This window comes from Malania oleifera, chromosome 10 (assembly GCF_029873635.1).
Source record: "Malania oleifera isolate guangnan ecotype guangnan chromosome 10, ASM2987363v1, whole genome shotgun sequence".
Classification (NCBI taxonomy): Eukaryota; Viridiplantae; Streptophyta; class Magnoliopsida; order Santalales; family Ximeniaceae; genus Malania; species Malania oleifera.
The window spans coordinates 17,307,942-17,330,829 of NC_080426.1; the positions used below are offsets into that span (position 1 = coordinate 17,307,942).

General features: G+C 36.1%; 1 protein-coding gene across 10 annotated transcripts in view; it reads left to right on the plus strand.

Moving 5' to 3' along the window:
* LOC131165444 (pullulanase 1, chloroplastic) overlaps positions 1-22,888 on the plus strand; it is a 153,247-nt gene that overhangs the window by 119,444 nt on the left and 10,915 nt on the right. For all 10 annotated transcript variants that reach the window (XM_058123271.1, XM_058123273.1, XM_058123275.1 and 7 more), the window contains exons 23-25: positions 5,171-5,259; positions 5,401-5,478; positions 5,681-5,819. In XM_058123271.1, coding sequence (XP_057979254.1) covers positions 5,171-5,259; positions 5,401-5,478; positions 5,681-5,819 — 306 coding nt within the window. The remainder of the gene's footprint in view (positions 1-5,170; positions 5,260-5,400; positions 5,479-5,680; positions 5,820-22,888) is intronic.

Below are 22,888 nucleotides of genomic sequence, written 5' to 3' on the forward strand. Positions count from 1 at the left end.
ATTAAACATATTCAGTTAATACAAATAAAATTCATAAATCGTTTAAATATTATTTAGTATACAAATAATGATAGTTTAGACATGAATGGTTAAATAAAATGTTAATATAAGTTTATTTTTTCATATAATTTCAAAAGCACTTATAATAATCTTTTGTTTCGATAAAATGAATAAAATAAATTAAGATAAAAATTTCACTTCTCTCCTAAATTTCTCATTTGAATTCTGACGAAATTTCATCATATAGTCATGGTCTTAAATTTCCACGAAATTGTCGAAATTTCCGTCGAAATTTCCGATTTCCATCACCCTCGAAATCGAAATGGCAATCAATTTCCGTATTGCATAATTTCCGTCGAAATCTCAACGAATCCGAAATTTATCGAAATCTCGAAATTTTAGCGAAACTTGTCGAAATTTTTAACTATACACTGAAATTTCATCAAAATTCAAATGAGAAATTTAAGAGTGAATTGAAATTTCTATCTTAATTTATTTTATTGAAACAAGATTATTATAAGTTCTTTTGAAATTATATGAAAAAATAAACTTACGGTAACATTTTATTTAACCATTCATGTCTAAATTATCATTATTTGTATAATAAATAATATTAAAATGATTTATGAATTTCATTTGTATTAACTAAATATGTTTAATGTATATTATCTTACAAATATGTTTAATGCACGTACTATTTTACAACTTTTCCACCTCATACAAAACATAGATGTATTTAATTTATAATATATTAGTCCAAAAACTTATATTATTATGTTTGTTAACCATTTCTAAAGTTTCACAAAGAATTCCATGCTTCACTACTAATTTCCGTTATTTTTTCAAATCGAAATCGAAATTGAAATTTCCGTCGAAATTTCCATACTTTTGGAGCTTCGAAATTTGAGTCGAAATCGAAATTTAAGACCTTGCATATAGTTAAAATTTCGACAAGTTTTCGCTAAAATTTCAAGATTTCGATCAATTTTGGATGATTCGTTGAGATTTCAACGGAAATTATGCAAGACGGAAATCGACCACCATTTCGATTTCAAAGGTGACGGAAATCGGAAATATCGACAATTTCTTGGAAATTTAAGACCATGGCAGAGTCATCCGGAATTACTGCATCGGATGGAGCCCCGAAATTTCTGCATCGCATGGAGCCCCGAAATTTCTGCAACGGGGAGTACTTTACCTAGGCCACCAGTTGCCTTTCCCATATCCACACTCTATCTCAGATGTGTGGTTGCACCCCTACAATATATATATAGTTACAGTACTTTGCTCATAACATAACATCATATCCACAGGGTTCTATAGTCATATATGGCAATTTACATTGTATAAAACTAAAATCATAATTCATTTTCATGAAACTACATAAAACAATAGCTATTCGTAGTTCTATAAAATATCTGTTGTATATTGTCGCGGTAAAAACCGGCATATCATAACTCGACATTTAGCTGTCATAATTCAGTATTACACAAAACCTGTTCATTCATGCCTTACTAAAACTGTACTCATGCCACACAATTTTCACCTGGTAAATCATAAATAAAATAACTGTTCGAGAAAATAAATACTGTACTGAAAATTAGGGTATGAGTATCTCCGAGTTGTTAATTTACTAGAAATATAGATATATAACTAAATACAAGAAAAACGGGGATAATCAACCTTACCGCCTTTGGTTCGTTGTAAAATACCCCTATGGTTTCAAATCCCAAATTTCCAACCGGTGAAAACGTTCAGAAAGTCGAGTACTTTAATCTAAAAATATCATATTTGAATTTAATCAATTGGTTTTGAAAATAAAGTCAGTTTACCGAACCCTAGGCTCAGAAACCCTAGTAAAGTCGTAACTATATACATAGAACATATCCTAAATTTTCAATCTGGTAGAACTCATAAGATTAGCTAACATAATATAATCCCCTTACCTGTTTCCCGAAAAACGACTCGAGACGCTCGAAAACCAAAACCCTAGCTTTTCTCGAACTGGCCGAAAATGAGCTCCTACGAGCCGGAACGAAAAAACCATGCTCGAAGCATATGCACGTACTCCGAGTAGCCTTAGGAGAGCGAGAGAAACCCGAGAGAACCCTTAAAATTCGAAACCCTAGCAGAGAAAAGAGAGGGAGTTTGAATTTTCTAAAGAAAATGAGCCTTCCTCTATTTATAGGCAAGCCAGCACGAGAGAAAACCGTCGACGGTTTTGTTGAAACCGTTGACGGTTTGGCCATTTGCCAAACGAAAACCTTCTTAAATCACTCTCGGTAGTTTGCCTGTAGGAAAACCGTCGTCGACGGTTTGGCAGTTGACTCGCCCAGTTGACTAAAAACCTTTAAATTATTAGATTGAAGAATCAAAGGGCAATGGCCAATTACCACTCTAGGAAGAACTTCTTGAATAAGAGTGGGAAAAGGTATCTTCCCAGCTAGTGACTATGAATTCTAGTGGCCATGATCTAGTACCCTCACGGAACCAAGTAAATTTGGCATTCCAAAGTGGAATTTCTCTCAGATCACGCTTACCTGATTGTTCAGAGTAAGAAAACCTACTAAGCCCCCATTGGAACTTCTTCAAAAAGTAGATATTTAAAAAAAAAAAAACTTATTTTAAGTACTCGTGTCCTTTGTATCCTTCAAAGGTGCCTTCTTCTTTAAGTTTTCCTCTCAAACAATATCCATATCATTATTAGTGTCATCAGGATGAGGAGTCGAACAAACATCCTCTAATTCCTAATTCGTTCCAAAAGCAGATTATTATCCTCTTCATCCAATCTTCCAGTTCATTATAAAATCTGACAGCTTGCAGCTCTGTTCTCCCTTAGAAGATTGTGCAGTACTTTCCACAATTTTCTGTAGGATCCCAATCTTGTCTTCTTTGCATCTTCTGCATTTCTTCTGCACCTCCAGCTCCAACGGTATTTTCTGTAAATGTGTAACTTTAGCAGCAAAAAATACCTTCCTTTACTTGCAATGCTGGCTGGACTCTTGCTTTGCTGGTTGACAAATCACAAAAATCCAGCTTGTTGTGTTTTTCCTCACCCTTAGAACTGTATGATTTCTCCCCTTCTCCCTGTGAAATTCCTGAAGCCTGTGGCACATTAACAACATATTTTTCATTCCTTTCTTCCAACGCTGTATGCGACTCCCAAACTGGCTGAAGGATTGCACCTATCCATCTTCACAGGATCTCCCCCTTCGAGAATACTAGTATCTCCACTTCCCTATTCTCCTTAGTTGGTACCTTCAGCGAGCTCTTTATTTCCATCTCACCTGAATGTATTGCAGCCAAGCCCCCTGCGCTCGAGCTAAATCCCCCATGTAAAATCTCTTGGGCCTACTTGAAAAGCAGGCTTTAAAACAAGGCCTCCAAGCCCAAATCAAGCAACATTCAACTTCTTGTCCACCTCCACTATCTTCGGCCCAGGCTTCATTCCAGTAATAGTAGTTGGCAGGACTTTTTTGCAGTTTGAATGAGGATTAGTCCTTATTATTGCCCAAGGATCTCTCTCCCACAAATCTGTTCTTTCCATATTCATGGTTTTGCCTTTCTGAATGAATGGCTAGACCCGCCAGAATTTCCCCATCTCTGATCAAGTGCAGCTCCTTTCTTCACCATCTCTGCATAACTAGGCTCATTAGGCAGCCCATTATACATAAGACCTTTCCTTCTTGCTGCTCTATCTCTGCAGAACCACACTTGTTGCAGGACCAACCCAAAGCTTTCTGATTTCTCCTGTCTTCTACCTTCACCCTCTTTCAACGAATTACAAAAGATCCACCATCCTGATGCTTCCTTACCCTCTGGACTTCTCAAAGAAAATTTTCCCCCAGAATATAACAAGTTCTCGACAATAATCATCTGTCCAAAATAGTTAGACAGAAATCTAATAATCAACAAACCTCCAGAAAAATTCTTCTTCTTTATCCAAGGAAATTCAGTATTTTGCGTCCAAAATTCTGATAATTGTTCCTGGGTCCATTGGATCTTATTATCTAGCAAAACACAGCGAGAAGCTTATTCCTGGCCTGCTCCATGGTTCAAAGAGCTTGTGTCGAAGAGATCCATTCAAATGAGAACACTTTTCTGTGTATCTTGACTGAGGAAGACATGGTCATATCTTGGATAGCAGAAGAATGAACGGGGAAGGTTTGAATGAGTAGGATGAAGGTTTTCTTGGTGTGACAAGAGATATTGATGTTTTTCAAAGGTAGCTAAGTATATATAGGTTAATAGAAAAGGTTTGTACGTGACTGACGATGGAAGCAATAAGGATGTTGTTTGGGTGAAGAAGACAGGATGCTTCTGGGTTGTACCTGTTTCTTTCGATCAGGTTCTGCTGGTTGAGAAATTTCCTTGATGGTACAACTGAGTTCTGCTGATAGGAGGAGGTTTTTAGATGAAAGACAGCTAGTTTAGGAGATTGCAAATATGTTTCTGGTATTAGCATTGATGTTCTGCTGTTTGGAGAATGATTTTGATAGAAAACAAAGCATTCTGTTTGTTCTGACATATTCGGCGACACTTTGAGTCATGAGTAGGTAATCTAGGTCAGAAACAATATTGATGGAGCTAATAGGGTGCTGTGATGTAGCACAGGGAAGAAACTTGGGGGGATAGGGTTCTCAATGGAAGGGGGGGAGAGAAATCACCATGCTTTCAGTCTAGGAGAGAGGAGAAACCGAGAGCAGAGCATTGTGAAACCTTGCCCTTGAAGTTGAATTAGAGGATTATTCATACTTGCTTTTACAATGAATATACAGAGAATTGTTTCTGCCCCTTGAAATCAATTAAAAAATTAAATCTGTACCATATTTTCTTGTCTTCTAATTTGAGATTCAAAATCTGTGTATAATACTGCAAAAAAGAGGCAGGAAAAAAATTGAAATTTGATAAAAGGATGTCTACTAAAGTCAGGTCTGGGCATGCATGTTACCTTTAAAATCTTAGGGAAACATTTATTTTTTTCAAATTCAACATCATAACATGCAAGAAACTTATATGGCTGTCTATTATAATTACTCACCTATTTGCTAACCAACTTTGGGTGGCTGTAGACTATAGTTGAAGCTGGTTTCAATTTGGAAATGTCTGACCTATAGTTTGTTGCTTCTGATACATTCTTACCTAGTTGTAATGAGTATTCTTCTCCTAGGGAGTTCCATTTTTCCACTCTGGTGATGAGATACTGCGGTCAAAGTCACTGGATCGTGATTCATACAACTCTGGTGACTGGTTCAACAGGTCCACTGTTACTCTTACACTGCTTTCTGTACTAGTATACCTTTTTTTCCAAATATTTATTTCCTAATGACAATGATTTAATTCCCTGTTAACATTTCTCAATTTATCTCTATTAGAATGTTTTCTTTCAATGATTTTCAGGCTGGACTTCAGTTACACTTCTAACAATTGGGCTGTTGGCCTTCCTCCAAAAGAAAAAAATGAAAAAAACTGGCCATTGTAAGCATTCAATTATATCCATATTTTTTTAATGGATTTTATTGGTTTTATAGTTTGGTCAAAATTTTGAATGGCTTTTTAGCTCCATGAAATTCTCTTACTAGCTGATAATGTGATGCCAAGATTTTGCTGATAATTTTTTTCTTGATCATTCTATGCTTTAGAGCATTCAGTTGAATACTAAACTTTATTTGTTTTCCAGAATTAAACCAAGGCTGGCAGATCCATCCTTTAAGCCTCAGAAGAGTCATATTGTTGCTGCTTTTGAAAATTTTTTAAATTTGTTGAAGATAAGATATTCTTCTCCACTTTTTCGTTTGAAGACAGCAAATGCCATCCAGGTAAGTGCAGTCATCATAGTACTTTCATTGGCGAAATGATTGTGAGGAAATTGTATCATTGAAGGGAATTTATTATTTGTAAAGGAAATTTCTTTATTTTGCTGCAAAAAAATTCGTTGTGTAGGAATGTTGGAGGTGCTGCAGAAGCAGGACTATTAGTTGTTGAATTGTAAAGTCATTTCTAGCATTCAAAGTCCAACATAGGGGTTGTACTATTCATATGGTGGCTGTACTATTTATATGGTGGCTGCACTATTCATATGGTGGTTGTACTATTCATATGGTGGCTGTACTATTCATTTGACGGCTTTGAAAAGGAGGCTTACAAAACCCCTATAAATGGGGAAGTGGTGGTGAAGGAAGACATCATCCCGAGCATCTCCAACTCCACCTTTAGAGAGAGAAATCAAGTACTCTCCTACAAAGTGTCCCTGTTGTAGCCTGTGTTTCTAATTTCTCCTAATTTTATAGAGATTTGTATACTCATAATTCAAGAGAGAGGTATCATTGTTCTCCTCTTGTAATTAGAGAGAAGTTGTATCATTATTTTTCATAGTGGATTCCTTCTACTCTTGCCTGTGGTTTTTCCCTCGATTTTTTGGGGGTTTTCCACATAAATCTCGTTGTCGATTTCTATTTTTACATTTCTTATTTTAGTTGTGTGATACTGTTCCTACCCATTCAATTTCCTAACAGTGGTATCAAAGTCTTAGGTTACGGCCTTTGGGTTGAGGTTACTATTCACGACTACTATTCACACGTGTTAGCGGATACTTTTACAGTATTGTGAATGTATACGAGATTTGTTCAAGTATACAGTTCCATTCATTTACGATACTGTTCACGTATACAGTATTAATCACGGTGAAAAAGTGGGAGCTGGTTTGGTGGAGGAGCAGATTTTATCTACTACAATGGCAGCAAAGTACGAAATTGAGAAGTTCAATGGGAGTAATTTCTCCCTTTGGAAATTGAAGATGAAGGTGGTCCTGAGAAAGGTTCTATTAAGGCGGTCCTGAGAAAGGACAATTGCTTAGCGGCAATTGGAGATAGACCAACAGGGATAACTAACGAAAAATGGAACGAGATGGATGACAATGCTGTGGCGAATCTTCATTTAGCATTAGTAGATTCAGTGTTATCAAGCATTGCAGAGAAGAAGTCAGCAAAAGAAATTTGGGATGCGCTGACAAAGCTCTATGAGGTAAAGTCACTTCACAATAAGATCTTCTTAAAGAGGTGACTCTACACTCTTCGAATGAGTGAGTCCACATCGGTTACAGATCACATCAACAATCTTAATACGTTGTTCTCCCAACTGACAACGTTAGGCCATAAGATTGAGCCAACCGAACGAGCAGAGCTTCTACTCCAAAGTCTGCCAGATTCATATGATCAACTCATCATCAACATTACAAATAATATTCAGTCAGATAATCTAGTCTTTGATGATGTTGCGACGGCTGTTTTGGAAGAGGAATCCAGGCTCAAAAACAAGGAAGACAGATTGTCTTATTCTCAACAAGTTGAGGCACTACCGATGACGAGAGGAAGATCAACAGAACGTGGCTCTAGTGGGAGTCACAATCATAGTAGATCAAAGTAAAGAAGTAAGAAGAATTTTAAATGCTACAATTGTGGCAAAAGGGGGCACATCTCGAAGGATTGTTGGGCATAAGAAGAAGAATGTAGGGAAAACTCCTAAGGAGAACACTTCTCAAGGATGTACTGCGAGTACTTCTAGTGATGGCAAAATCTTGTACAGCGAAGCAGAAACTATCTCTAAAGGTGGTAAGAAACTTACTTATGTATGGATCATGGATTCTAGAGCAATCTAGCACATGATCTCTCGCTAAGACTGGTTTCACTCTTATGAACCTGTTTCAGGAGGATCTGTATTCATGGGTAAAGATCATGCCTTAGAGATCGCTGGTGTCGGTAATATCAAACTGAAGATGTACGACGGTATGATTCGCATTATTCAAGGGGTACGACATGTGAAGGACTTGAAGAAAAATTTACTTTCTCTTGGATAATTAGATGACCTCAGCTGTAAGATCCTTATTGAAAATGGGATCTTGAAGGTTGTCAAAGGCGCGCTTGTATTGATGAAGGCAGAAAAGATCGTGGCTAATCTATACACCATGGTTCGAAATCGCGGTCGCGGGTAACGTCGCGTAATGGTCACGGGTGTCGCGGGTCGTAGGAGACGCGGGTGTTACGTAACGGGAAGCAGGCGTAAAGGTCGTGAATTTTTTTCACGCATGCACAACCATGCCAAAATTGAAAAATAAGCATGAAATCCATTAATACATGATTTTTAATGAATTTTGAAGGCTTTCATTCAACCTACAAATGCTTTTTAATAGGCATTATGATTTTTATATTAATTTTTGTGCGCTGTTTACAAAAAAAGCATATTTTTTTATAGTTTACATTACTTTAATGAGTAAAAAGATGTAGAAATGTAAGAATCAATTAATTAAAGTCATAAAGTTACTAAAAATGAATCAATACTCAATAGACTTAATACTCAATATACACATTACACATACATGAATTTAAAAAGTGATTAATATCAAATATCAATAAATAGTTGAAAATACATGAATACAATATTACAAATTTATAACATAACACATGTCACCATCAAAAAGAATGACGTGGAGGGTCTTCATAATTTGCATTTGTATCTTGAGATTGGGATGGGAAATTATCTCCCTATCCTTGTGGAAATACATAGTTGAATAATCCCAAGTTTGTGTCATTTCGTTGTTGCTCTTGAAAATATACTGGTGATGAAAATTCTCCTGAATAATGTCCATTAGTTGGGGCAGGGGCTGGCTCTGGGTAGTGTGTAGAAGAAAACTCACTAGATCCTAAGATTCTTGATCCACTGGGATAAAAATGTGAGTCACGAGATGCATAATGTGGATATGCTAGATGAGATCCATATGATTGTGATGATGAACCATCTAAACCAAAGTCGCCAAAACTACAAACCACACCATATGAATCTCCAGTAGAATCACTAGGGTCACCACGAGCACTCCTTCTCCTGGGTTGTGAAGATTGGTTCCCTAGAGGAATACCCAAGTCATGATTTTTAGGTATGTTATGTAGTCCATAAGGATCAGAAGGATATATATCTCTTGCAAATGATGTCCCTGTGTCATATCCATAATTATATTCTACACCGCCGCCTCCACCACCACCACTGTCACCCCCCCAACCCCAGCTCCAGCACCATTATTACCATCATCATCACTTGGTGGGCTCAAACCAAGTTGTCATCACTTTGTGTACGTTCAGGGCTTGAACTTGGATCATCATGCGCGTCTATTGGTGGTTGATCACCTCCTTCTGTAGTACCACCAACTTCTTCATTTAACCAATTTGAATTGTCCTGACCGTCGAGTAGTAGTGTCTCTCTCTCTTTCTAACCATTGACTTAAAGGATCATCTTCTTCGAAAATGTAGTCCAAATTGATAGTATTGAAACCCTCTTCAATTTCTCGTTGGCTTCTTCTCATTGTACGTCTTAACTTTAACCTCATGTTGTAATGTACGAAAACAAGTTTTTGTAGTCTCATGTACTTTAATCTATTTCTTGTTTTCGTGTGGATGAGTCTAAAGGTGCTCCAATTACGCTCACAGTTCGAAGCTGATGTGGTCTGGCTAAGAACTCTAATTGCTATTCTTTGGAGCTCAGAAGCACACAAGCCATAATGAATCCACCATTCAGCTGCATGAATAATTAAAAAGAGTTTTATGTTAGTATAGCGTATATTTCAAAAGTCAAATTTGAACATAAAGAGAGAAAATAGAGTCATTCTCCATTATTTAGCTATATAGCCATATTTACCAGGATTTGTTTGTTTCATTGCCCTTTGAGCCAACAGGGTTCCAAAAGTCTCCAGCCTATCTCGATATAACAACAACTAAAAAAGGATGATTGTGAAATATAATTAATTAATTAGATGTATTAATAATTATTCTTGAAAGTATTACAGAATACTAGAACAATTCATTATTCAATTTAATGGAACCAATACTTACTTGATTAATAGCCCGAATTTGAGTATCTATATCGGGTACCAACTTGGTTATCACTTTTTTAACCTCATCCATGACTTCTCTAGCAACTTCAAGAGAGGGTGGGACACCATAAAGAAATTGTGGGTTCAAAAAATACCCTACAATTAAATTTAGAAACATATTAATCAATAGTTTTGTAATGCAACTATACATAATTTAAAGTTAAAATAATAAGTAATTGTATTTGATTTACACTTACCAGCAGCGTGCAAATCTTGTTGCAACTGAAAACTCCACCGGTTGTCAATAATTTTCCAATAGTTTTTGTAAAACTGGCAATATTTTTGAATGGCCAACTTCGCCCTATCAATTGCCTCGTATATGAAGTCCATGGTTGGTTTTTCATCACCATCAACTAATTTAAGAACTTTCACTAAGGGTTCTTGCACTTTAATTATATCAGAGGCCTTTTGCCAAAACTCTTTGCCTAAGATAATTTTCTTTGAATCATATGTTGGGTCTGATTTTGCCATCCCAAACCTTGAGTTTTTCCAAGCATCAAATGTAAACATTTCCCTTAGTGCTTGTTTATGTCTGACAATAGTCTCCAAAGTAATGAAATTTGTGGCAAATCGAGTGATGGCAGGGCGAAGTAACTCTCTATTATTTGTGAATTTCTTCATGAAATTCACTGTCCATGTGTGGTTGTAAATAAATGAGGTTATTGTTCTTGCATCTTCTAAGACCTTCTTCACGTTACTTTTCTTACCAATATCTTCAAGAATAAGGTCTATGCAATGAGCTGCACATGCTGTCCAATAGAGATTGGGCCTCTTCTGCATTAATAATTTTCCTTCTGCCTTCATTGCAGCTTCATTATCAGTCACTACTTGGACAACATTCTCCTCTCCAATTTCTTCAACCACCTCGTTCATTAATCTGAAAAGAAATTATAGATTCAATAATTACTACTATTTAATTAAAAACATGCAAGTTCATAATACTATTTGCATATACAATTAAAATTAGAAAATTACCTGAAATAATATTCAGCTATTCTGTTTGGCACATCAGAGGCATCAACTGATTTATGAAACACGGTACCTCTGTCGCAATAAACTAAAAAGTTTATAATGTGATTTCTAGTTGGTCGTGACCAACCATCACACATAAGGGTTACACCTCTCTCCTTCCAAATTCCAGCAAAAGAAGTTATATAATTTTTCATTTCTTGATACTCTTGCTCCAAATAAATTTCAGATATCTCATAGGGTGATGGACCCTTCAGCCCCTTTCCAACCTCTGTAGCAATATCAAGCATAGGCTGCATAAATGGAGAGTCAGCTACATTCGCTGGAATCCGATTATAAATTAGGATTTTTCCAACTGCTTTTCCTAATTTACTTCTTAAACCTTTCAATAACTTTGTGTTGATTTTTGATTGTTTCGCACTCTTACTTCTTTCTAAAATAGGATCCATTGCCTTTAGTCTAGCTTCAGGGGCATCAGGATTGATCCATTGTCGTCCACTATCTCCAGCTTTTCGACCACTATAAGATCGAGCTCCTGCTCTATTGAAACCACTGGTAGCACCACTACCAGAGCCACCTCCCTCTTCATAAATATTACCCACTCTAGATGTTCTTGCTTGAAATCTTTGTCTCTCTTCCCATTGTTGCTATGATCGTATGCTTTCTTGTCGAGTAAATCTCATACTTTCTTCTTCCAAGTCTTCTTCATTGCTTAAATTCTCAAAATCTCTTCTAATTTGGACTTCTGCTTCTTCTTGCCTTTTTTGTTTATCTCTTTTCTTCTCAGCATACTGGTGTAGATGTTTCATCATTTGTTCTCTGACTTGTGTGGTCACATTTGAGCATCCAACTACTTGACCTTTTTTATGTGCCAAGTGTTGTTTCGAGCGTGTAATGTCTCCTTTAATTATCTTCTCACATAACTTACACATAATAACATGTCTATTACTGTCCACCGCAGTACCAAAATGTCATCCAATATCCTCGCTAGGTAAGTTCTCATTTCCTCTATCACGTGACATATTGATAGACTTAATTTGATGATCTCTATACAAAACATAGAGAAAATACAAAGTTACGACCTTTCTAAAAAAAATGACAGGAATAATATTATAATTAGTAATTTAGTAAATATTAAATAATAAGTACTAAATAGTCCTTCTAATTTTAAATACTTATTACGTAAAAATAAAATATAATATTTGATTAAAAATAATAAGTAATGTTTAATTTATTTTTATATTTAAATAAGCAAAATTATAAAATATTAGATATTTTATTACAAAAAAATATATTGTTTTATCTTTAAAAAGATATTTTCATTATTTTTTATAACTTGATTTTATTTTCATTTATAACTATAAGAAATTAACATTGTAGTTTTAAAGGTGGAAAAGACTTGCTCTACTTTCATATACATCACAGCATCACTAATAGAGATTGTAGTTTTAAAGGTGGAAAAGACTTGCTCTACTTTCATATACATCACAGCATCACTAATAGAGATCCATACAATACAAATTGACTATTTAATTTTTTAAGCATCTTCTCAGTTTATGGATTAAAATAAATTTTTTCTACAAATTCCAGTAATAAACTAGTAATTAGTAAAAATCTGAATTATTAATATATTAACTATTAGGTTAAAATTTTTTTTATTAAGTTATCAATTTTTACTTTATTTGATAACTAAGAACAAAAAATAGATCATGTAACGATTTATTTTACCTAATTTTAAATTTAAGGTCAAAATGATGTTTTAAAACTTAAAAATTATTTATAAATAGGAAATATGTGATGAAACTAAATTTTCCTAATTACCTTTCAAAAAATATAAGACAATTAAAATATTTATAAATTAAGAAAATTTTATTTTACATAATTATTATTGTTTTCTAATTTTTTACTCTATTAAATTACTTTTTTTTAATTCAATTTAACAAACATAATTTACAACAAATTATAATTAAAAAAAAAAAAAACATAATAAAAAGTTTAAGATGTGAGAGATTTCTGATCTTGGAAAAAAAAAAACAAGAGCTGCATCTATGGGCAAGGCATAAGACTAGAAAAGAGTATTTTTTGTACTAATGTTGTATCTTGGAAGTCTGTAACCATAATACTATTACTAACGGTGTCAGCTTTCAAAAAATGTTAATGCAATACCTTATAAATGAAATTGATATTGTATATGAATATAATAATTTACAAGAAAAAAAATGCTGTTAGGAGAAATAATTATGCAAAATATTGTTTTACTCTTACAAATATAAAATAGCATAGAAATAGAACATGAGAAATTGTCCACTCCATATTTTTGGAATGCCATGTCATAGTCATTTATTTTAAATAATATATATTTTATATGCAATGAAACCAAAAAGAAAGAAAGAATACGTATGTAAAAGTATGTTAATCAAAACTGAATATGACATGCTTAAATTGTCTAGGAACCAAGTAGCATATTAAATGACTAAAAATTTTAAAGCTTATCTCAATTAATTTTTTACTCTATTAAATTACTCCTTTTTTTTAATTCAATTTAACAAACATAATTTACAACAAATTATAATTAAAAAAAAAAAAACATAATAAAAAGTTTAAGATGTGGCCATGTGGGTGTTGGAGTGTTACTGAAATTTTAAAGCTTATCTCATACGCTGAGATGAGCAGAGGTCAAAGAGTCTGAGACTCTAAGTGAGACCGAGAGAGGGGAGGCAACTCGGAGGACTGGAGGAGCCTCGAAGCCTCGAAGCTTTGTGCAACGACTGGCGGAGGCTGCCAAAGGGCTATCGATGACTCCAAGCTCCATGCGACGATTGGCAGAGGGCTGGCTGGTGGCGGCGAGTGCGACGACTGGCAGATGAAGCTGCCTTCAGCCACTCTCAAGCTTCGAAGAACTTAGTTAGGATCAGGATTCATGAAGGCTAGACGAAGGCTACGAAGATGAGTAGATCAGCTCAGGCTTCGAAGGAGTGAAGGCGTGAAGCCTTCTTATAGCTTCGGCGACTCGGCCAACAAAACTTCAAGTAAGTTTTTTTGCTCTTTGAATGTTAGATTTAGGTAGATTGAATGGAAGATGGGTTCTTGGGACTCGGGAAAGGGGGAAAGGAACGTTGCGCAGCAAAAAGGAGATTATGCAAGTTGTCGGCACGTAACGGTCCGTAACAGAGTGTAATGTTGGGGTAACGGTCGTTACGGACCGTTACGGCTGTGAATTTTTTCCAAACCACATTATCGGCCCGTATCGGTTTCGGAGCCCTTGATTTACGTTACGTATCGGCCGTTACACTACGTAACGACCGTTATTTAAAACCATGCTATACACACTACTGGGAAATACTATACAACAGGGAGACGCATCAATTGCATCAACCCAGGAAGAATCAACGATAATGTGGCATCGCAAACTTGGCCACATGTCTGAACGTGGTCTAAAGATTCTTTCAGAATGTAATCTTCTTCTCGGACTCAAATCAGTAAGTCTACCTTCCTGTGAGCACTGTGTTACAAGTAAGTAACATAGATTAAAATTTGAAATATCTACTACCAGAAGCAAACACATTGTAGACTTGATTCATTCTGATGTATGGGAATCACCAGTTCCATTCCTAGGAGGAGCACATTATTTTGTATCATTTATTGATGACTACTCCAGGAGATTATGGGTGTATCCAATCAAGAGGAAGTCAGATGTGTTTCTAGTGTTCAAAGAATTCAAAGCGCAGGTGGAACTTGAATCTGGAAAAAGAATCAAGTGTTTAAGGACAGATAATGGAGGAGAATATAAATACGACAATTTTATTTCATTTTGCAAGTAAGAGAGTATTCAAAGGCAGTTCACTGTTGTGCATACACCTCAACAAAATGGCGTAGCGGAGCGGATGAACAGAACCGTATTGGAAAGGACCAGAGCCATGTTGAAGATTGCAGATCTAGCCAAGTCATTCTGGGCTGAAGAAGTCAGAACCGCTTGTTATGTGATAAATCAGTCACCGTCAACAGCAATTGGTTTGAAGACACCGATGGAGATGTGAATTGGTAAGTCATCCTAGTATTCTTCTCTTCATATATTTGGATGTCCTGCATATGCAATAAATAATGCCCAAGAAAGAACTAAACTGGAACCAAACTCCAAGAAATGCATATTCTTGGGTTATGCTAACGAAGTCAAGGGGTATCGCCTATGGGATCCCACTACCCGCAAGGTCGTAGTCAGTAGGGATGTGATATTTGTAGAAAATGAACTGTAAAATAAAGAAAACAATAGAACTTTGGAAACGACTACTGTTCAGATAGAAGAAAATAAAGATTCTTCTGAAGTCGCACCAGAGCATGAGGAACAAGAACCAAATGAGGCCAACGATATAGAAGTTCGACGTTCAATACGTGAAACAAGGAAACCATCATGGCACTCAGATTATGTCATGGCAAGCAATACTGCATATTGTCTTCTAACAGAAGATGGAGAGCCATCAACTTTCCATGAGGCTATTAGTAGCACTGATGTTTCTTTGTGGATGACAGCAATGAAGGAAGAAATTGAAGCCTTGTACAGAAATAATACATGGGAGCTTGTTCCATTACCACATGGACGTAAAACCATTGGAAATAAATGGGTCTACAAGATCAAGCAAGATGGTAACGATCAGGTGGAACGATATCATGTGAAAGGGTATGCTCAGAAAGAAGGTATTGATTTTAATGAGATATTTTCTCCAGTTGTTAGACTTACTACTATCAGAACTCTATTGGCTATGTGTGCTATGTTTGATTTATATCTAGAGCAGTTAGATGTGAAAACTGCTTTTCTTCATGGAGAACTTGAAGAAGAGATTTACATGCTCCAACCAGAAGGTTTTAAAGAAAAAAGAAAAGAAAACTTGGTTTGCAAGTTAACCAAATCTCTGTACGGCTTAAAGCGGGCGCCAAGATGTTGGTACAAGAGACTTGATTCCTTCATAATTAGCCTCAAATACAACAGACTCAGTGCAGACCATTGTACGTACTACAAGAGATTTGGTAATAATGATTTCATTATTTTATTGTTGTATGTGGATGATATGTTGGTTGTAGGCCCCAACAAAGAAAGAGTCCAAGAATTGAAGGCACAATTAGCTAGGGAGTTTGATATGAAGGATTTGGGACCAGAAAACAAGATTTTAGGGATGCAAATTAAGCGAGACAGAAAAGACAAGAAGATTTGGCTTTCTCAAAGGAATTATTTGAAGAAAGTCTTGCGACACTTCAACATGCAAGATTGTAAGCCAATTTCTACCCCACTTCTTGTCAATTATAAATTATCCTGAAGTATGTGTCCTAGCAATGAAGTAGAGAGGATGGAATTGTCTCGAGTGCCGTATGCATCAGCAGTGGGAAGCCTAATGTACGCTGTGATTTGTACAAGACCAGATATTGTTCAAGCAGTTGGTACGGTCAGTCGGTTCATGGTGAATCCTAGTAAAGAGCATTGGAATGCTGTGAAGAGGGTCCTAAGATACATCAGAGGGACCTCAAATGCTGCATTATGTTACGAAGGATCAGAATTCATTGTCAGGGGATATGTTGATTCAGATTTTGCAGGTGATTTTGACAAAAGAAAATCCACTACAGGTTATGTGTTTACTCTTGCAAGAGAAGCAATAAGCTGGATATCAAAGTTGCAGACGGTTGTGGCATTGTCTACGACTGAAGCTGAATACATGGCAGCTACGCAAGCTTGCAAGGAGGCAATATGGATTAAAAGACTATTGGAAGAACTCAGACACAATCAAGAGAAAATTTCTCTATATTGTGATAGTCAGATTGCCTTGCATATTGCAAGGAATCCAGTTTTTCATTTCAGAACAAAACACATCGGAGTACAGTATCACTTCGTTCGAGAAGTTGTGGAAGAAGGAAGTGTGGACATGCAAAAGATTCACACCAAAGACAACCTAGCAGATGTTATGACAAAACCAATCAGCGCTGACAAGTTTATATGGTTTAGGTAGATCCTCTTATGGCCTAACAGAAATGTAAGTGGCATGGAACTGGCAAGACTAGAAAGGATGAAAAAAAAAAAAAAAAAAGGTTGAAAATGACTTTAAGTGGGAGAATGTTGAATTGTAAAGTCATTTCTAGCATTCAAAGTCCAACATAGGGGCTGTACTATTCATATGGTGGCTGCACTATTCATTTGGTGGCTGCACTATTCATTTGGTGGCTGCACTATTCATATGGTGGTTGTACTATTCATATAGTGGTTGTATTGTTCATTTGACGGCTTTGAAAATGAGGCTTACAAAACCCCTATAAATAGGGAAGTGGTGGTGAAGGAAGACATCATCCCAAGCATCTCCAACTCCACCTTTAGAGAGAGAAATCAAGTACTCTCTTACAAAGTGTCCCTATTGTAGCCTGTGTTTCTAGTTTCTCCTAATTTTAGAGAGATTTGTATACTCCTAATTCAAGAGAGAGGTATCATTTTTCTGCTCTTGTAATTAGAGAGAAGTTGTATCATTATTTTTCATAGTGGATTCCTTCTACTCTTGCCCGTGGTTTTTCCCTCGATTTTTTTGGGGGTTTTCCACGTAAATCTTGGTGTCAATTTCTAGTTTCTCATTTCTTATTTTAGCTGTGTGATACTGTTCTTACCCATTGAATTTCCTAACATTAGTTATATAATATGCAGTCTTTGATTTTAGTAATGTAGGCTTTTTTCTGATATTTGGACCTTATGACCTGAATTGCCAACCAGCCTGAGCTGAGTAGGTCCAGGCAAGCCAGTCTGTAAATAATTTAAAGTTCAGTTTATCTTCTTTCACGTTGTTCAAAATATGCTGGATTTGGATAAGGCCTTAAACCTGATCAATACAGAATCAATTCAGCCAGCTTTTTGCAGCATATATTATATATAGTTTTTACTTGCTAATATGGGTTGAATATTTATAAGTATAATAGAATTAGAGGGTGTTTTTTCAAGGTGTCCTCCAGTTGAATGGTTGGATGATTTAAGTTCTCCGGCTTAGCTCTAAATGGGGTTGGGCATGGAATCTGTGGTTTTAGCACATACTCAAATCCTTATTCCATGTCTCCTTTAACTAAGAGCTTAGTTATAAGAACCTATTTACTAGGTGATGATTCTATCTTAGAATCTCATTTTTATGCTTCTTGTTTGGCAAACCTTGCTTCAATCATGACAGTTCGTTACCATCATTTTAAACATCAAATATTAGACTAAATGAAGATGAAGCTATAATGTACATTGGAAAATTCTTGAGCATTGTTATAAAAATATATTATCTTTTTTTTAAAAAATATGTAATTTATAGGTTAAAACATGGTACACCTTCCCAAGCTTTATCAGGAAGTCAAACGAACAAACCCCCCCCCCCCTTGGTGAAAGGGGGAAAAAAACCTTTGATCTTCCTTACCTATAATGGAAAGGAAATAATGTTAATAGAAGTTTATTTTAGCATTTTTTTCCTTTTGTTAATGTAAATAAGTTTTTAAAACAAAAAAAAATAGGAGAAGGGGAACAATTGTAATAACTATCGTGGAATTAAACTTATGAGTCATACCATGAAGCTATTGGAAATGGTAGTTAATGAAGATTAAGGTTAGAAATGAAGGTCTCAGAAAATCAGTTTGGTTTTATACTTGGGAAATCTACTACAGAAGCTATATATATATTAAGAGGTTAATGGAGAAGTTTAGGGAAAAGAAGAGGGACTTGCATATGGTATTTATTGACTTAGAAAAAGTGTTTGATAGGTTGCCCAAGGAAGTTCTATGGTGAGTTTTAGAAAAGAAAAAAAAAAGTGTATTTTGTAAGTATATTACTGTCATTAAGGATATATACAATGGAGTAATGACTAGCATTAGGGCTACAGGTAAAGAACCTAGGGAAATTCCAATCACAATAAGTGTATATCCAAGATCTGCTTTGAGCCCTTATCTTTTTGCTTAGCGATAGATGAACTTACTGGAAGTGTCCAAAATGAGGTTCTATGGTATAGAAATAAAATAGAAAATAATGAAATCTAATTTGAGTCATAGCAGGAGGAATATTGGAGACAAAGTTAAACTTGATGTTGAAAAAAGTCAATAGCACTAGTAGATTTTGACACCTTGGATCTATTATGCAAGCTAAAGGAAGATTTGAAGAAAATGGAATGCATAGAGTTAAAGCGGGTTAGGTAAAATGGAGAAGTGCTTACTGCTTTGAGTGTACTATGTGATCACAGAATACCCTTAAAATTAAAAGAGAAATTCAATAGGGCAGTTGGAAGACCAGCTATACTATATGAATTAGAATGTTGAGTGACTAAAAACAACATGTCCCAAAAGGTAAAAATTGCCGAGATGATAATGCTAAGATGGATGAGTGGTATAATGTTAAAATATAAATTAAGGAATGAACATGTTCGCGGTAAGTTAGGCGTAGCTCCTATAGAAGATAAGATGAGAGAGAGATTGCTCAAGTAGTTCAGGCACCTGCAATGTAGGCCAAATAGAGTGAGGAAGAGTGAATTAGTTATTGTGAGAGGCAATAGAAGGGGTAGGAGTAGACCTAAAATAACTTGGAATGAGATAATGAATATGGATTAAATAGCCCTGAATTTGTCGAAGGAAATTGCCCTATACTCACATAAATTGGTGGAAAATGATTCATGTAGCTAACCCCACCTAGAGGGACTTGAGGCTTGGTTTGTTGTTGTGGGCACGATTGGTGGTGGAGACTGGTGATAATCCAAGGGGAGGGGAAGTTGTGGCATGGTGGCAAGGTGGACAATGGGTGCAATGGGATGTGAATTTGTTGACAGTCATGATGATGGTTCTGGAGTATGGTCGCTGTAGTGGTGATCGACTGGTGCTATGGATGGGCAGAAATAGTGGAGGAATCAAAGATTTACGGTTGGAGGTCATGGCAGCTGTTGATGGATAATGAACAGAGATGGATATGGGGCTTTTGGCTGGACCTGCTGGAACGGAGTTGTTCATCACAGGCTGGGATCGATTGACAGTAATATGTGAAAATCTGGGGCTTTTCAACTATTATCAAAATCTCGTCCTCAACCATATATGCTAAAGAGTAATAGATGATATGGTATTTAGTTAGTGCTTATCTGGGTCTTTTTGTCCTCTCATTAATACAAGTAAAGTCTAGCCTGGAGAGCAGAATGTACATATCTCCTGGGTCTCCACTCTATAGTCTAGCCTGGAGAGCAGAATGTACATATCTCCTGGGTCTCCACTCTATGATCTCTCTCTCTCTCTCTCTCTCTCTTTCTCTCTCTCACACACACACACACATGTGCGCGCGCGCGCACCACTTTCCCTAACCCTAGTGTCTTGTTCTTTGGTTTATCAATTCATATTTTCAGGTTCACAAAATCAATTAAAAGCAGGCTGTTGCAGTCGATGCCATCCTTGGGTTGGTTGTAGTGTGTTTAGTTACATGAACTTCTGGAATGGTTTATCCCCACCTGTACCTATTTATCTGTTGTTGTGGGGGTTTCTAATAGGTGTTCAACTTCCCTGTTTTTTGTTTGTGCCTGCATGTACATTCAGTTGATGTGAGTTATGTATTTGTGAGCTTCAGGTATAATCTTTGAACCCACCTCTGTGTAATTGTTGCTGGTCTTCTGTAGTTCCAGCATGGTTTTTGCCCCGTCTTCCAACCTACTCAGGCTACGGTAGTTGCTGTATTGTGGTGTTGTTTGGCCATGGTTGTGCCTTCTGGCTGCTGTGCACTATAAATGATCTGTTCACTGCTATTCTGAATCTAGTGTGTGCTGTGTTTAGGGCTGTTTTCATGCCTTCTTCCAGAGCCATGTTTAGAACTACCTCTCTCCACTAAGGACAAGATCAAGTAGATGGTGTGCCAAGGTGAGGTGTTTGTCGGGGCAATTCCCATGTTTGCACACACACAAGCAAGAGAAACAATATTTTAGATTGTTGTTGCTATCTCCTTGAGAAACTAACTTGGGCTAATAAGTCTCTCATTGAGGGTGATTCTACTGCTGATTGTTCTTGCACACCTGGCCACTACTTCAGAGTTTGAGTGCATTTACATATTCCAAGAGGAGCATAACAGTCTAGTCCACTTGGTTCAATAACTCCGCTACTGTGGCCTAGTAAAGTTGAGCTTCTTGCCTCTTTATCCTCCTCTTCCCAAGTTAATGTTTCTGGTGCCTACTCCCATATGACTTATTGCCCTGATTCACTTCAGGACTTGAAACCCTATATTTTACCTTCTTAGGTTACACTGCAGTCTAAAGTTGCCCCTGTTTCCAGTTGTACAGATGTTCTTCATTTCCTTCCAATCCTTTTATTTATATCATATGTGCTTAAATTTCCATTGACCTTGATATCCGCAAGTCAATATGATCGGTGCAAAACTACAAGCACATAGTAGCGTAGTTTTATAGTAAAATGATGAGAAGACTATCGTCCTCAGGGATTGGTAACTTACTTTTGACAAGTACCGAAATTATACTAATCTTGACTTTGTTTAGAAAGAAACTTAAAGTTTTGTAAGTGTAAATTGAAATAAAATCACTTTAAAGAAACTATTCAAAGGAAAATAAAATTGTTTGCCAAGTATCAAATTAATGAGAAAGAAAACTTCTAGGAAATCGATTTCACCTCGTTTCTCACTATGTTTTACTCATCTAACTAATAGGAATTAATTTTCTGTTTGTTAGCAAATCTCAAATTTATCCAAAAGCCTCTTTCGATAGTCAATTGGAAACTATTCTTGTCCATCATTCAACACAAGAGTATGCAAATTAATAATGTAAAAACGCAATAAGACCCGTGACTTTAATACTACATAGGTTCATACAAGTCTCTCGATCCCTATATTTACCTATGCCGAAATATCCAAGATCTATCCTATAATTCCCTCTTTCAATAGCAAATCACAGGATTGAAATCATCTAATTAATGGTCAGTTAATCAAAAGCAATAAGCTCAGAATAAATCAGACAAACATAAAAGAAAATTACTTCAGATTAGTATAGAAAAGCAAACATAGTTTAAAACTAGATTACATCGTTTTCCTAGAATAAATAAAATTAGTTCATGCTGAAAAATCACACAGAGCCCCAACCGTCGTGTGCAGCCTTCCTGTTCCCCCAAGGATTAATTTTTTTTTTTTTCTATGTAGCTTGCCACTCCCCCACGCTATTGTGCGTGTTTTTTCTCCTCCATTGCCGCCTCACGAAAGCCTCCAAGAAAGACCTCCATTCCCCTTTTAAATACCCTCCAAGAAACCCTATTTTTTATATATATATATATATATATATATTTCTTTTTGTCCAGCACCTCACCCAACTCTCCCACAAAATGCATGGGTGGGTCACATCCCAGCCCACACACATGGGTCTCTTCACGTGCACCCACGGCCCCTTTTTATTTCTCTTTTAAAGCAAACATCTAGGCCCCCTTTTATTGCTCCTCTAAAATAACCCCACAACAAAAGAGAATAAACACCCCAGCCACTAATTTTGACTTTTCAAAATTAAAACATACATACATACATACATATATATATATATATATATATATATATATATATGTTTATATATTTTTCTTTAAATGTCCAAAATTGCTTCAACACAACTCCATACGCATGCCTCACAAGCCCAGGCTCAACTTCAAGCACGGTTACCTTTCATGTCAAGCCAGATGCACTTAACACGGCCACAACGCATGGCTTTGGGTATTTCGTTTCTTCAAATCTGAGATAAAATTAAATAACCGCAGTGAAGCCTAAAATCGGCAAAAATAAATAAAATTAGACCAAAGTTTAAAGTTAAGAAGTGATAATTTATTCTAATATATGCCAGCTATCAAACACCCCCAAACCTAAAACTTTTTTTATTCTCAAACAAAAAAAACAAAATAAAAGACCACTATATACAATATCAACTAGACCCCATAGAGAAGTATCATCACTCACCAAGCCATGATCTGAATTTAGATTTCATCACTAATATCTTACTCTTTTAA